The sequence below is a fragment of the Apteryx mantelli genome, chromosome 2 (assembly GCF_036417845.1).
Source record: "Apteryx mantelli isolate bAptMan1 chromosome 2, bAptMan1.hap1, whole genome shotgun sequence".
Lineage (NCBI taxonomy): Eukaryota > Metazoa > Chordata > Aves > Apterygiformes > Apterygidae > Apteryx > Apteryx mantelli.
Window position 1 is genome coordinate 20,170,026 of NC_089979.1, and position 17,845 is coordinate 20,187,870.

Consider the following 17,845-nt stretch of genomic DNA (forward strand, 5'->3'; position numbering starts at 1 on the left):
AGGGCAGGCAGTTGGCGGGAGTCTATAAAAGGCCCCCAGGAGGGAGACACGAGGCCACCGTGCTGCGAGAGCCGCCCAGAGAGGCTGAGGCACACGGCGCCGAGGCGCGGGCAGCGAGACCATGATCAACCCCAACTACTACCCGTGGGGCTACGACAGCGACAACGGTGAGCGGCGGCGCGGCCCTCCCCCGGCGGCCGTTGGGGCGCTGCGCGCGGCGGCCGTTGGGGCGGCGCCGCTGAGGCACTGGGCGCGGCGGCTGTTGGGGCGATGTCTCGGCGGCGGGTTGCCAGCGCCGGGGCTGAGCCTCAGTCCCAGGTGATACCTGGTGCAGTGGGGGAAACTGCCTTGAAAATCAGTGACGTGGAGATGGTATGGCTGCTGCGGCTACCTTTGTCGCACAGTGGCTCTCAGTGCAAAGCCGAGGCAAAAGGAGAGACAGCAGTTCTTGAATGCTTACTAGGAGGTGGCAATATCAACTGGAAGGGTAGAGGTGAACTTGGCTCTGTGCATCCACAGCATCGTTGAATAGTGTGGCCTGTTAGGATGTTCACAGGTGTGGAAGATGCAAAGCTAGTGGAAAGAAAGGCCACTGCAATGGTTTGGTTACTGGGTAACAAGCCTCATAGTGTGTAGGACATACAGATCGAAGCAAAGGCTGACAGGAGAGTTGAACACCAGGTTGTGGCACTTAGACTTGACAAAGATATCTAATAATGAACTATATTTTAGTCTTGAATATAAGAATATTAAAATGTTGTAAATTAAATAAAGTCAGTTTTCCTACTGTTAGTGGCACAGCTGGAATTTTTAGGGTATATTCCATCACATTTTTAGCCATTGCTGGACTTTGAGTATAAGCCTCTCCTTTCTCTGGTGTATTGTGTGTCTCCTAATAAATAAGTCTTGAGCTTTCTGTAAGAGTGCTTGGGTTCAGCTGAATAACTTGTGATACCTGACAGTTCAATTAGAATGATCTAATTGTTTTTTACACAGTGAAACTGTTGACAGATCATGACTAACAACCAGGTGATTAGTAACACACTTATTAATACATTTTACTGATGTTCTGTAGCTAAGCAAAACAATATATACTTGTAACAAGTATAAGTCCAAGTATAAAACCTAGCTGGCAAAGATTTTCATGATAATCTGTATTTTTTCTAGGACCAGATCAGTGGCACAAAAATTACCCAATTGCCAAAGGACACCATCAGTCACCTATTGAAATCAATAACAAAGAAGTGCATTACGATCGTTCCCTACTACCATGGTTTGCTAGTTATGATCCTGGTGCAGCTAAGACCATCCTCAATAATGGGAAAACCTGCAGAGTTGTGTTTGATGATTCTTTCGATAGATCAGGTTAGTTTTGTTTTTATTTCAAATTTGTTATTATCTATTAGTGAGTATTTCTAAAGTTGATTGGAAGACAAAGTGTGCTCTGTATGTTCATTGCTGTCAGAAGGTCTCTGTGTAGCTTCTGCATGTGACATACAGGATTCTGTGACTACAGTGGCCTGCACAACTAGTGAGAAAGACCTGTGGCTACTGTTTCAGTCCATAGGTAAAATCCTAGGGAGTGGAGGAAGCTGCAAAAAAGCTTGGTGTAGGATGAATTAGGGTGTAGGGTAAATCCCTGTACTCATAAAATCCAATGCTTTTGTGTTACTCCAGGAGCATGGAGTCCAAGCTTTGTCTTGAAGGACTGAATTCCATCCAGCACAACATCTTTGACTGTGTATATGGCTGAAGTTACAATATTTGAAAACTGTATTCATGTAGTTTTTGATAAATGAAGTAATGAACCAGATGTTACCATAAAGTCACTATATTTAATCAGTTAAAACTCCCTGTGGCTTTCATGAGATTTTTATCTTAATGAGGATTATAGAGTTGAGAAATTTCAGTGTTTCAGCTTTACTCTCCAAAATCTTTTTTCTCATCACTCATAACAACATGCAGTGTGCTGCCTATGTAATGATTAGCGGGCGTTAGTAGGATTATATATTTTAAAGAGGTATTGTCTGTTCTGTTTAACAGGTGGTAGAAGTATTTAGCTTCTGTTGGTGTAACCACTAAGGTTTCATATTGGTATTTTTGGGTATATTTCAAAGAAAAAATCACTGAAAGAAGTATGAAATCACTTTGCTACTGAGATAAAAAGGAAAAATTAAATGCATATTTTTGCAAAGCTTTTAGGATATATCCTGAGTAGAGATAAATAAAAGTAGCTAGCCTGTTCGTTGACTTACTAACCTGTTATGCTAGGATGATACCTCACTCCTTGTTCTTATTTGTAGGGTCAACAGAATTGTGTTATTATTTGTAGTACAGGAAATGGTAGGGAAAGGAAAAAGAAATGTTTTCAATTTTAGTAAAATTTTAAAAAGTCTGTCTTCCACAGTGCACAGAGTTATTTAACTACACTGTAAGCTTCATTTACTATTACAATATAACTAGGATTGCCAAATATAATTATTAGGAGCAATTTTACTAATAGATTTATTAGTCTTAAATATCTACATGCATGGATTTAATTTGGATTTTTAATGACTTTTTGGCTTAATGAAAACTGAGGATCAAAATGCATGAGCTGCATTAATTAATAAAATATCAGCGATCACAAATGACTGCACAGTCACGACTTTGATTAGTTTTCTAGCAAAGTAGGAATTTTTAGTTTTAATTATATAAAAATGTTGTTCTTAATGTTAAACATCAAGATACATCATTAAAGACATGTAGCTGTGACATACTGGAAGACCTTCATGACTGTTGTTTACCACATTAACATGCAGACAACAGTAGTTGCCTCATCATCAGCTGCCTGTTGTAGCTCCTATTGGAGTGGTACTCTCATCTTGCTTTTGTTTTATCAGCTTTTCTGCGGAGACCTCTGTCTCTGTTATTTGTTGGAACAGCATCAATATATCAATGGTTGCATCTCATATGTATCCATGTCAAATTAATTATTGTAATAATTACTCAGATTGTGCACAGTATGGAGTATCTAGGCATAGCAATATATAGCATGGATGCAACACTGTGGCCACAAAGAGCAGAAGGATTTGGAATATTCTGAATTTTTTCCCAATTAACTGCTCAGTATATGTGTTCTGATCTCAAAAAGAAAAAATGACTCACTGGAAAAAAAGTAGGTGTATTCTGAATTCTTGGAAGGCAGGAAACATGCAGTGTTTATTGTTGTCTCTTTTGTTATAGCATTGTCTGCAGAGTCTGTGGGTGGTGTTCCTTATCTAAGATAATGCTAATTGCAGGACAAATTCCACTGTGCATACTCCTACTGACTTGAACACGTTTTAAGTTTCTTAGGATATGTACAATGACTTATCTTCTGTGTAAAGAAATCACCTGTTGCATGATATATACATGTGGAATAACAATCATATCTGAAAGAAGATTTTTTTCCTTTGGGACAAAGCCTATCTATCTGTCTATCTAATCTGAATTATTTCTGATTTAGCCAGAAAACTTAGGGTATTTTTCTACTTTCTTAATGTTTCCAGTTAGTGTTGTCATATCTGTATCTGCTGTCTTATCTAGATTTTCAGAAGTGGTAGATGAAATAGATTTATGGTATACCTTCCAAGATTTTTGAGTAAGTTGCAAAGCAAAGTGATAAAATGCATTATTATGGACTTCTCAGAGTTTTGCTTCCGTTGCATCTTCTCTGCTAGGAACACTTTGAATGTTCACAGTTTGTACAAGTTTCTTAAGTCCAAATTATTAGAGAGAGGCTGCTGGCAAAGGTGTCCGTCCAATGTAATTCACATACTATGTTGGAAAAAGGCCTTACTGCTTCTGTCTGTGGAGCTATTGTAGTGGATGGGATTGAGAATTTATCTCCAGCTATTTATAAATTCTGGTTGATTTTAGGAACCTGCTATATCATTGAATGCTTTGATGACAGATATTTGTTCTGGGAGCTGTGTCATGTCTATCTTATTACATATGACCAGCGGGAATCATTAAATGTATTAGCTCCCATTCAAATGAGAAAACTGCAGTGGAGGTGCTGTAGTCTCATGTGATGGGTAATACTGAATTGTTGCTTGTCAATACAAGTTAATGGATTGTTGTGGACTTAGTGGCCTGTCTTACCCATACCTATGTGGAAGAAGTTAAGCACCATAAACTCGTTGCAAATGGAGGCTGGAGTCTCAAAATCTGGGAAAGAATAGGCAGCTGAAATCAAAACCTCCTGGATAATTGTGCTTTATAGTAACATCCCTTAGGGTGATGTTGGGCAAGATTCTTGAATCTGCTAATGAGTGATCCTGATTGAGGCGACTATCAGAGAGTCCTGTTTGGACTCCTGTTTGAAGGAGAGTCTACTTGATTGTAACTTCTTTTGTAGTTTGTTCAAATCACTCAGCTTTATGAGCTACTTCACCAGGATGGCCACAAGAAAACCCATACCAGAACTCTGGGGTACTTTGGTAGCCTACTTGTTGTTTGTCAGATACACACCACTTCCATGTTTCTCAGCCAGAATGCCAACTCAAATACTGTTTCAGATCAAGCAGTGATTAACTCTGGTTTTGTTTTGAATCGGGGCTACGATCTTATTTCAACTAGCAGAGTCTATTTCCTTTCAAAATTCCAAAAATATTTGTGCCAAAGAAATGTCCTGAGACCATCTCGCTGGAAGGACCATTGTCATGAAGTTGAGTGAGATCTGTAGCTTGTAACTTCCTTAAAATTAACGCCTATTTGGCTTTCTGTATAATACCTGTGGATAGATGGTTAGATCAAAGAGGTCAGTCACAACAATGTAAAGATATTTAGCCACAGCAAATTGAAAAGGATATGGAAAATAGTTTATTCTTTGACCTCTGCTACTGGGACTAGATGATCTCTTCTTACCTATTGGCTATCTGGGGAGTGTCCTAGCAATCAGTGAGGTTGTCACTCCTATTTATGGAAGATAATCTCAGAATATTCTGAAACTGGAATGTCCAAGAGTGGAAGTTTGGATAAAGTGGAGTACTGCCTAACAGAGGAGAAATGGAATATAAACAGATGCTGATCTAAATCCCAAGGCGTGCTCAGAGCACTGAGAAAACTGAAACTGTATACAGGTCTTTACTAATTTATTTTTGTGCTAAGGAGTGACTGGATTTTAGAAATCTTTTTATAAAATTTGTCTGCTTCTACTATAATATAATATATATATTATTATATAATAGAAAATTTCTATGGAAATTCATTAGCCAAACAGATTATTACTTCTCCTTTTACTGACTTTCTGATGGATGGTGTTTGAGGGCTTGGAGTACCTCAGCACGGGCACATTTTCCTATAGGATTACCCTGATCCTTTTTCAGAATCTTTCAATTTCTTACCATATCTTCTGATTTCTTACCAAAAGAATATGTGTCTTTGGAAGTGGATGATGCAATAAATAAATAAATAAACAGAACATTGTATCATAACATCAATAGTTAGAGCTTGTTGCTTATCGGTCTTTTTTGGCATGACTAGTACTTGTACACACCATCTTATAGAGTACGACTTTATGCAAAATCTTATTTATCTTTGCAAATGAGATTTTGATTTTCAACTTTTGATGAATAAACATTTACTTGTTGGTAAAGTTGGTAAAAGTACTTGTTGTACTTTTACTAACTTCTAAAACAATGAGGACAAAACCCAGTAACTTTGGTTGGAACTGGGGGAAGCTTGTCCATAGGCAGTCTTGTTTTGATTGATTCCTGAACCAAAATTTGACTATTAAAATAAAGCCATGCATGCGTGAAAGAAGTTCACAGACCTTTAAAGGAGGCAATTTTGAAGTATTGATGTGAATTGCTGTTGTAAGAGTTAGCATTGTCCATTCATTGGCTGGGAAACCGTGCTAAAAGTTTATACAGTAAGCTACTGATTTATAGTGTGAGTTGAGCTAGCAGCTAACCTCCAGCCTTCAATTCTCCTCTCTGAAGTTCACTTACTTAACTTTCTGTTTACTGAATTTACATTTGGACAAGTCAGTAGGTGTACAAGAATAGGACAGCTAAATCACAATAGTTGTGTACCCCAGTAGCTATGCTGCATACCATTCAATAGCTCAAATGCTGCAAACTGCTAAAGATGGCAAAGTTAAATTCTTCTTTTTGTGCTTAACACATCTATCATTTGCAGTGTCTGCATGGAAGGTATTAAGCGTTAATATGAGTACAGCAGAGCTTGGGCACAGGGGCTTTAAGAGTTGAGTTACTATTAACTTTGAATTTCCATGCCTTTGTTAAAGGTTAAAATGTCTGAACAATCAGGGCCTTCTGAGGCTACAGTTATGAGATGGCTTATCGGCTTTCTGCCCCTGGAGATGGGAATTTCAATCCTACCTTAAATCACAAACAAAGATGGTTTAGGAGCTTATTGAACAGGCTCTGATCAAGAAGCACAAAACTGAAACAGGTGTGTTGCAGTGTAGATGAAGGTTGATGGCATACTGACAGAATTCTCTCAGACTTCTTTTTCCCTGTCTGTCCCCTCAAGAGCACCAAATTCAAATACAAACCAAAGTGAGTAATTTTTTTGCATATCTATTCAGTTTTTGCTTAAAAAAAAAATTCAGTAAGAACTGCATATATTCTGAAAGCCTTTAGAAAACATGTTTTATCTCCACAATTGGCTGGAATGTTTAAATACTGAGATTCTCTTTTGAGCAGAGACTTTTTTTATAACTTTTTAAATGTGTCACTGATATAAAAAAACCCTAGTTTTGCACTTTACTGTGCTATTATAAAACAGGTGGTTATAAAACAAAAGTGACATTTTTCAAAAGTCGTGCAGTAATACCTTACTAAGTTAATTTCACTGTGGATTGCCAGTTCATTTTATAGATCTGGCCGCATGTGAAGATCATAAATCTTGCAAGAACAATTGGTTCTTCTCATGTTTATAAACACAACTCACCTCCTGAGTGTGTGTGTTTGTTCCTTGCATTTTTTCCACTCGACTGTCCCAGTATGCCTTCACAGCAAACAGGGAAAGCATTTGTGTAGACATAACTTTACTAGTTTTAGTTTAGTGAGGATGAATGACTATTGACATTAGCACAGATTATGTCCAGACCCCTACCTAAGTTGCTAAGCAAGTGGTTATACACAGGTTTCAAAACCTTCTGGTCACCTTTTTTTAGTTATAGATACCTTGCTAACTAAGGTAAAGTGGAATGGCCATGCCCACCCAAACTGCATCATATCTTAATTTTGCTGTATAAGCACACAGTGAGATAAGTGGGCAGTGGGCAGCACTTGCCCTCCCTGGGAACATCTGCCTCAGTGATTACACCGATAGTGGAAAAAACATTCTTTTGTGAGTCAAATTCTGTCTCACGCTACTCAGTTTATGGTGAACCAAGCCACATGTTTAAACAAAATAAAGATTCCTCTTATTAACTTAGAGCTATACAGACTTAATGTTGGACTTGTATGTTTTAGATATTGGAGATCATGATTCTTGTAACTGCGCATTTTATTTATCTGTTTTAATATATATGGAGATTTCATTTACTGTCATAATTTCTATTCATATTGTCTTTCATTGTCATGTATTTATATGTTTTATATCACACACCCGTAAATAAAAGAAAAGCCCTTTTTGTCCTTGGGGAAATGTTGGTTTATGTGCATCTTAATCTTTCTATCATTCTGTCTGCTCAAAATGTGCTAAGTACAAGCTACTGTCTATTTATAGATGAATGAAGCATGAATGTGTTGGCATGAGGTTATATTGAGGTTCACCTGGTGCCATTTCGAAAATGACTGCTGATGGCCCATCAGTGGAAATAATGACACATTTTTCCCTTAAACTGGATTATTTGGTTTTACAGATCTATTTTAATGGAGAATTAATGGCCTTGTCATCTACTACTGTTACTGTGTCTGCATCGGCCACAGTACCGAATGTCTGTCGAAACAAGTAAAAGGAACTTGTTAAGCATAACAGCTTGCTTTTAATATTTAATAAAGAATATTCTTAATATTCATAATATTTTTTCTTGAGATGATCATGGACTTCATGCCTTGTCTTTTCTGATGTAAGGATATTTTTGTCTAACATATAAAGACCTGTTATTGAGAGCTGCTGAATGGTTTATAGGGATGAGTATTAACTTCTATTTCCAAATAAATTCAATGAGAATTGGATATTAATTAGTATTTGGTGAATGTCAAGGAGTTCTTCAGTTTTTCCTTTCAAGTATACGACGTGGTATTCAAGCAGTTTGGTTTTATGTTTGAAACATTTGGTTTATAAACCATATTTAAATCATTTGGTTTATAATGTAAAAATGCTAAGATTATTTAGAATACAGGCTATTGTTTGTCACAGGAATTGCACAGGCTGAATTCTTTAAGGAAAATAGTTTGCATTCTCAGTGACTGCTTTTCTGGCTCATTTGCCATTATCTTTCTCCTCTTCCAAATCCACAGGGAGTAGCTATTATGGCAGAAGTAGCATCATTACTTTCATTGCTTTTTAAACAAGTATGTCATAGTCTGCAGTAAGAGACACAAGTTGTAGGATTTTGTGGGAATCTCTTTTATATCTAGCATTTTAGTAGTTGATCTCAACTGTGGCTATTTTTCATATGCTTGAATAGGGGTTGGTATTAGATGGCATTCAGATGGTGATAAAGACACTTAAATTTAGGTGTCTGTATGTGGGCTTTTAAATATGTGTGATGTCTGTCCAAACTCCCCTTCTAGTCAATGGAGATTTAATTAATGGAGTCCAGAGAGCAATTCAGATGACTATCTGTTGAGTGTCTACTTTAAGGCAAGCAGAATTATTAGCTGAGTGTTTTGATTTGAGGCTTAATTCAGTTACCCAAACATAGATATCTCATACCATTCTTGATGACCTAATGTACTCCACCTTGCCTCCAGATGCTGCTTTAGAAAAATACAGTTCTCCTACAGATCTTATATCACATCTGCCAGCACTGTACAGATGTCTTAGAGGTATCTCTAGATGCATTGATGCAGCTGAATTAAAACCATGATCTCCATTGACAATAATGGAAGCCTAGACACACAAATCATTTTCAAATGGTTGTAAGTGATTACAGCTAACTGAAGAACATTTCAGTTGCCTGAAATGCTGCTGAAATCAATGTGGATTTCCAAGAGGTACTCAGTAGTCTCAGAATGTAGATCCTCTGTACAGTAATGGTGTGTAAATATTTTTTTAAAAAATATTATGTCTTTAAAAAATTCCTGAAAGATACCTGAGTCTAATGCTGATGTAGATTCTCAATTGCAGTGCTGAGAGGTGGGCCACTCCCAGGAGTCTACAGGCTGCGTCAGCTTCACTTTCATTGGGGTTCTTCTGATGACCATGGCTCTGAGCATGTTGTGAATGGAGTGAGATATGCAGGAGAGGTAGGACTCACTACTTTTTACCTTAAAATGTGGTATAAAATAACATCTGTCATCATTGTTCAATGGGACAAAAAATGTCATTTTTGTGCTTTTCAGGTAGGTATTTTTATTAACTGATTTATCTGTGACATTTTCTTTTTACTTCCATGTATATTCATAACTGGGAACCAGGCTGAAGTATTTCTTACAACATAAGAAGAGAAAATTCTATGTAAAACAAAAATGTACACATTTTCAAACCCAAAATACAAACATGTGCACTTTGAAAGATAGGACAGCAACACTGAATTACTGAGAAATAATACAAATTTACTAAAATACTATTCTAAAAGTATAATACCACGGCAAAAGTATATAATTTTAGCTATAGAAATGAGGAATAATGCATTACTTTGATCTTCTACCACTTTAGGATGGTAAGGGAAGCTGAGCACTGCAGACTAACAATGAACAAAGCATACATTCATGTGGATTCTTTGCTAGAATTACTTTAATTTGAAAACCAAATGTAAATGAATCATGTATCAGTAGATGACTTCTGAACTGCATGTTTGTATTCTACTGCCTGCTTAAACATCTTTGCTATTATATATGCTCTTCATTTTTAAGGTGAGATTTCTATTCTTTTTTGCAGTTTCTATACTGAGATGTGTATAGTTTATATATATTAAAAAAAACCAGTAGTCAAAATGGTAATTCATAGCCGATATAACTCATATGAACTGCTGTCTCATTTTTGTGAAGGTCTAGTCCACATTCTTTGTTGCCCAGACTCACTTACATACATGAATTCAGAGTTCAGTCTGTAATGACTTGCTACTCAATAATAGAAGTTTTTACATTTATTTTTTTTTGTTTCCAGCTACATTTGTTACACTGGAATCCCAAATATAGTAATTACCTTGATGCGGTGAGAAGAACTGATGGCATAGCTGTTTTGGCCATTTTTTTGCAAGTAAGCAGAAGCACTCATTCATTCTTTGTACTATTACTAATGAGTTTTCTATACTTAGCAGTGTAAAAGGAAAGCACAACCTTCTCAATGTATTTTCTAAGGTTCGTACCACACTGCAGGAAAATGCTCTGAATATTGTAGTATAATACACCGATGTGACTGAAACAACTTTCCCTGGGTGGACTTTCAATAATTCATGCTTTTCAAGTTACAGAGCATGAGTCATGTTATTTCAAATGGTATCAGATACTATGCTCATTTGCCCTGGCAGCTATAGTGTCACTGTGTTGTCTGTGGATACTGTAAATCCAGACGTATTTTTCCCTGCTTTGGGGACAGGATGTCAGTAGTAGCCATCTGACCAATAGCAATCAGCTGTTTTCTGTGCTAATCATAGACTGATTTCAAGGACAAATATCTCTCCTAGGCTTTTCATGAACCTTCTCCAAGGCAAAACTGACTCACAAGCAATACATGTAACTCATCCTTTTTAAAAATCTTTGGGATATGCAGTCTTAGCCTGAAATCCTGGCTTTTGCTATCTGTTAATTAATATTCACCAGAGATACACAGAAAGATGGAAATCTGTGTTGAGATCAGCAACACGTTATCTAATGAAGTCTGGATTTAAACTAGAATGAAACTTTTGTCCAAATTCTGGACTTCAGCCTAAAGAGTTGTTTATCTGTGTTAGACTAAAATTAAATGTCAGCAGGAATATTGTGAAATTATGCATGATGCTGAGTTTCTATACTGATGTCACTTCCTCATTTGGATCATAGCATCTGTTGAGGGAGGAGGGTGCAGATAGAATACATAGCCGAAGCAATTGTTCAAGCAATTGTTCAAGCCTCATAAAGCATTTCTGCGAATGTACTTAGAGTTTGAAGTACAGCAATGCTGGTATGTTAGAACAAGCTGAACAACCTGTGGCTCACAATCTAGTGATGGCACATGGGTAGATTTTGAATGAGAAATTGCAGTGCTGGGAGCTAGTAGCTGCAGCGTCTTGATTGATACCTGAGTGAGATAAGGGGATCTAGCTTTCATACCCTTAGAACTGAAAAGGTTGCTGAAAATTGCTGCCTGACACAGGAGTAAAAAGCCTTCAATAATGTGATTGCATTTTGCTGCTTCGATAGGTGGTCCCTACTGAGTTTCTTTACTAGCATGCTCAGCTTGTAATTTGAGAAAGAAAAATATAAAATGGCACTGCAAGCTTGTTGCCAGTCTCCCCTTTAGAATACTGAAAGAACTGAAGATCAACAGCCAAATTATGCAGTAAATTTTAAAGAGTAACCTAGCAAGTATGCTGTCTAGCATGAGGTATTTTATTATGACCAATTTATGCTACTGGCAACATTTTAAACTTGCTCATTGAGAGATGAGACAAGGACAAGGTCTTCTGTCAGAATTACAAAACTATATCTGGGTGTTGTTTAAGTAACATTTTAGTTTGTGAATCCAGTCTATTGGCAATCATCAGAATTTTTATCATGTATCAACTTTCTTATAAAATATTTGGGACTCATTTACGGTCAACTGAAATCAGTGTGAGTTTTGCTGTTCACTTTAACTGTAACTCAAAAGAGGTTTTCACAAATTGTGAAAAGTCAGTTACTTTATTCAAGTATTAAGCATGGTTTTCCCTTTTGCAGACAAAAGCTTTTATTGTTTAGTTTGAGATGTTCTGAGAACATTGCTTACTAAGTTCATGGTGTGATAGGTTGGTTTGATGCAGTATAATTTTATAGTTGATACAAGTTTAGCTGCATGTACAAAAAGTATGACAAAGAAGGAAACTGATCTGGCAGAACTCTTTGGTGAACTCATGCTTTCTTCCTTACAGGTAGGGAAAACTCCCAAACCAGAGATGAAGAGGATTCTTGAAGAAATAAATGCTATTAAAACAAAGGTAACAAAGTTGTTTTTTTTTTTTTATTATAGGAAGATAGCTGGGAATTCTCAGGACAAAAAAATGAAGAGGCATGATTTTCTAGTTTTTAATTCTACTCTGCAATGTTGCCAGAATATACTTGTGAATAGAAAAACGAAGTAACTTTTCCTTAACAAGAAAAATCCTTTCTTCATTTATGTAAGAGTATTCATTGATTTAATATGCCTTATTTTGTTTTATAGATACTAGATTCATTTTACCTAATTTCACTTACCTAAAAACTAGTCATGCAGTGTTAATCCCTCAATGATCAATGAAGAAAGTAAGTCACCTCTAGATGGTTGTTCATTCTGTCTTAAGACAGGCCACCTAACTGGCCTTTAGAAGGGCCACTGACTAGACATCTATGTCTTAGATAACATTAGGTGATAAGAGTCTCACTATAAAAGTACATTTGATAGGCTGTCCTCTTTGTAGACAGTCAGCACAAATATCATTGCAAACCTGAAGTACATGTCTCTTAGTTCATTATATGGTGACCTAATTCCATATTTATTAGATGAACAGAATTTCCATAGGAAAGAAGGCCAGAAGGAAGAGTTATTTCTGCACTATTTCTTGAACTCAAGCTACCTCATTAGAATTAGCTCAAGTATCTCTACACTGTATCATTACATATTGTGTAGATCTGTCCTTGGTTTCAGACCATGTATACTGACCTTTGATGTATTTGAGCCACTCTCTTTCTTAAAGTACCATACCTGCATCTTTACCTAATCTTGACTAGAGCTGTTGAAGAGTTTTCTGTTTTGTTTTAAGGGGAAAGAAGCTCCTTTTCCAAACTTTGATCCTTCAATTCTTTTCCCTAAATCTCATGACTACTGGACATACCATGGCTCTTTTACTACCCCACCTTGCGAAGAGTGCATCACCTGGATTGTTCTCAGAGAGCCTATCATAGTCAGCTCAGACCAGGTAAACCTCAAGTAGATAACATTTTACCCACTTCTTGTTGGTTACATGCCATAACCTGATTTTAAGTCTTTTGATAAGGAAAATGCTTATTGGATTCTGTGAGAAATTGCATGATTAAAGGGAGAGTAAAGAACTGCATGCCTCAGAAATATCTTGGAACTCCACAGAGGACATGTAAAAAACTTCAGAGGAGTTCAGTCTACAACCTATTATATGCAATCAACCTGTTAGACCCATCTCTTTGTCTGCCTCTGTATGACTTCTGCATTAACTAATTGGAGCAGAGATGATGTCCTCTTGCTGGAATAGCTTACTGTTTCCTAGCTCATGTCAGTAAGGTGGTTCAAATCAGGAGACATCAGAGAACTTTGTAAGTCAGTGATATTATAAGACAATGTAGGGGATAAGGATTTGAGTCCCGTGGTTTGGGGCAGGACTGATAGCAAGCAGTAGTTACTATACATGAGAGTTCTTGCTCCTGTGGGCAAGAGACCTCTTGCAACGTCAGTTAATGAAAAGAGGGAGTTTTCCTTTTGTTTACCAGTGTCTATATTCCCATGGTATTAACTCTTGCTAGTAGTAAAGGATGGAGTGAGATGTGGTTCACACCTATTATTTTACACAGAGCTGAAAATCTTGCATTGCCCGAGACCCAAAGTGGGAAAGTTCAAGCCATTAACCTATATTGCCCTGTAGCCATATAAATCAGAATGTCCAAGGATTTAGTAAAAGGTTATTGTTAGGTTTGCACCAGAAAGTTGATTATGCACGATTTTTTCAGCCATTTATATTCTCTCAAGCTTCTTTAGGTAAAGCGTTCATTGCTTTTCCTAATGAATGTTTGAGGGTAATCACCGGACAAATTATGAAATAAAGTGGCTGTGAAAAAATGACCGTTTGCGATGAAATGCAGTGGGACAGTCTCACAACAAACAGATACCTCAACTACATTACACACTGAATGAGGCAGGAGTCCAGTGTGCTCATGTAATGCAGCTGGACATTTTCAACTCCTTGAACATTCCACTTTGCAAATATATCTTTTATTGCATGCTTCTTTCAAAAAAATCTTTTTTCAGAATACAAACTTAATAGGATTGGTGACTCCATCTACCCCACATTCTGGTTGGCATTGTGTAACCACGAAAGTTATGGCAGAGTCTATCACCTGTTTGATAGACATATTTCTGGAAGTTACACTGTCTGAATTTTCACAATCAGGAGGAGCATCAGATAACTACCATTTCTCTGATCCAAAAGCCTTCTCTGGTCATTTGCCATGGAGAAATACTTGTTGTTAATCTGCTCACTCCCCCTCAATTCCATTTATAGCACTTTGAATGCTCTCTTTTACCATGTTTCAGCCAATGGTTGTACTGATGATAACACAAGTCAGTTTTCTCATGTGAGATTATTCCTCTGTTTAGCAGTTTATAATGATGTGGTATCACAAATTTCAAGAGTCCAGCACAGTGAGAACATGAATATGAATCAAGTGACTGACATGTTGTGTAGATACCGTACGTATATACAATTTTTCACCTTAGGTTCTCAGGGTGATAATACATTTCATTGCACAGATATTTACTGATGTGCATGTATCACAAAAAATATTTTCTAGTACTTTGTATATATGTGACTTTATCTTATAAAGAATATATTAGGTGAAGTATGCTAAAACTCAGGTATGATGTGAACCTTAGTTGGCACAGATGAAATATAGCAATGTATTCATATAATTTACAGCTTAATTTTCACATCTTATTGAATTGATCTGCCTCCTGTTTCCTTGCCAATCTGAAAATTTAAATATGTGGGATATTTTGAAGCTGGTACTTATGTGAAGAATACAGATCTGCTCTGATTGGCTTCTACAAAATAAATCTGCTTAGAGATTATATTACAGAAGATCAGTTACAGATTTCTTTAGGGAAGTTTTAGTTATTACTGAACATCTCTGATTTAAAATACATTTTGAATGGAAGAGCTAATCAAATCATTGATCCAGCTTCATGAAAAGACTTTTTGATTACTGCTGTATTTGGGTCATATTCTTTTTTTCATCTTATTTAAGTTAATGAGTTTTGGGAAACATACCGACTGTTCTCTGACTGGCCCAACTTTAGAAAAAATGGAACATTTAAGGTAAAAAGGGACTTGCTACATATAGATGGGATATTGTCTCTTACTTTGAGAGATGTTCTTTGCAGGCAGAATTACCACTCTGCTTGAGATGCTGTATATGAATATAATAAAAAGACTTTCTCCGAAGTGTCTGCAGTCTGAATAATGTATTGATAAAAGAGGATCATATTACCAATTATTTCTAATTCTAGAAAGTGTGCTACCGCTGCAGCCTGGTTAATAGTACTTATTTTAAGTGCCTTTGCCTTTGTAATGGATCACTTAGATGCTTTTGCAGCCAGATGGTAGTAGCATGCAAGCCACAAGGGTAAGTGCAGTGACTGTGAGCTGGTACTCTGCAGGAAGAATCAATTCATTAGAAATCCTTGTGAGATTTGCGATGGGTGACCCAGTTGTTCAGGTTACATTTAATGAAAGGATAGGAATTCAACCCTGGAATTCCTCTATTCCACTGCAGACTAAGTTTTTCAGCTTTGTGTAGCTATAGTCTGGATGTATACTTATATATGTGTACATATGTGTGTGCGGCTTTTTTTTACTGGGTAAGACAGATCTCCCACAAAATAATAATAAAAAAAAAAGCAGCTGTTTTCCAACACCACTTTATTCCTGGAAGTGTTAACAAAAATGATGAAATATTTTCATCTCCCACTGTTCCCACGCAAATTATTGTTCCAGCAATTTCAGATGAATAATACAGTTGATGAATATTGCACTGGTTTATTAATATAGCCTCATCATTGTTCAGGCAAACCAAGACATTTGGCTTTTCTAAGCTGTGTAGTGATGAATAATGTTGAGATGCCTTAACCAGCACAGTCCATAAACTAGATTTAGGACAGTCATTGTGAACTCACTTTTTATATCCCTACCAGAAGTTCTGCTTCCATTGGACTTGAAATCAGTACTATAAAAAGTAGACACATCAGCATGTTCAAGCTATCTGTGAGCAAAGGAGATGTGTGCCCTGCATAGGGCTACATTTTCAAGTGTACACATGGGAAAATGTATGCATCCCCTTTGAATGGTTAAACCATTCAAAGATGTGTAAAGTGTCTTTTGTCTAATGTTGTGCATGGCAATGACAACAAATAGACATAATTTATCTGTAAGTGGGTGTAAGTGTTGCTTCCATTGAAAGCCAGAATGCAGTAAAGGAGGAGCATTGTACAGTTCTGAAGAGTACGGACAGAATTCTTCTTGTGGCATCCCGCAAAGAGAACATACCTTGATTTGAAAAAAAAGACCAGAAAGAGTCAAGCTGCAGACCCTGTTTACAAACCACCTGAAACCCTGACCAAGTCCTTATCCAGTTTATATTCCTGTCACTAGTAATGGACTTTTTTGTGTCCTTGCAGCAGAATACATCCTCTGCTACAGACCCACCACAGAAGTGAACAATTAGTTTATAATTTAGCCTTAAGGCCTTGAAATGCTGGGGCTTCTAAAATATCAGACAGTAAAGAGGGGTTAGACATTTATTAGAACACAGGCTGTTCTATTCTCGGTTTTTGAGGACTTTCCACTGTTTAACAGTACATATTTCTGTAGCTGTACACAGTTCTGTAGACAGTACATATGTGACAGTATGTATATCTTACAGTTCTGTTCACGTAGGAGCCATTCTTTCTCTATTTTACTATGCTAGGAAAAGAAGGTAGCTACAATTCTTGTGCTGAAAGGGTGAAGAACATCATCACAACTTTGAAGGAGGCTTTCTCCCCAGTTTCTGGATCTGGGCCAACCTCCTGGGTTTAAATGTTGGGCTATGAATTTGATCCCAAGGGAATTCCATCAGGACACTTTTGATTTTGCTCTCCTGCAGATGGCAAAGCTCCGCAGCCTTTCCAAGAATGCTGAGAATGAACCTGAGCTCCCCCTGGTCGATAACTGGCGCCCGACTCAGCCTCGGCATTACAGGATGGTGAGCGCATCATTCTTATAGGACCTGGCTCAGAGGGGGTGTCCCTGAGCGAGGAAATCTCTAGAACTAAGGGCTGGTTTTATTTTGTGTCCTCTGTTGCATTTATACAGAACTCCAGCTGCATGTTCTGAGGCATGAAATGTGAATCTCACTTTTGGAGGACAAAATTTACTTAGGCAAATCCTGTCATTAAAATAGATTAGAGATCTGTTTGGTTCTTCATAACTGCTTTAACTTTAACATTAGCTTTTCTTATTAGTTCTAGGGAAGAAAAAAGATGCTACTAACAACTATAAAAGCATTTTCCTGTTGCCCTAATGTCCCTTGGTGCTTGCCTTATTCCAAACTTGCAGCTAAGTAATTGTTTTTAGCATAAAATTGGCCATAAAATCAACCATATTCTGCATTTTGCATAATTTGCATTTTAATGTTTTAGCAATCAAAGTGACATGGATTTTGAGAAATTGGATTTAGTATCCTGAATATATACATCTTCTCTGTATATGCAAGTAGCTTTTCTATTGAAAAAATGTATT

The 17,845-nt window shown here is 37.1% G+C and overlaps 1 protein-coding gene across 1 annotated transcript; it reads left to right on the plus strand.

Moving 5' to 3' along the window:
• The first annotated feature begins 121 nt into the window (after window positions 1–121).
• LOC106496250 (carbonic anhydrase 3) lies at window positions 122–17,330 on the plus strand. Its single transcript, XM_013956862.1, has 7 exons — window positions 122–167; window positions 1,168–1,365; window positions 9,295–9,413; window positions 10,276–10,368; window positions 12,218–12,283; window positions 13,085–13,240; window positions 17,211–17,330. Exons 1-7 carry the CDS (start codon window positions 122–124, stop codon window positions 17,328–17,330), a joined length of 798 nt encoding a protein of 265 aa, XP_013812316.1.
• Window positions 17,331–17,845: the final 515 nt, after the last annotated feature.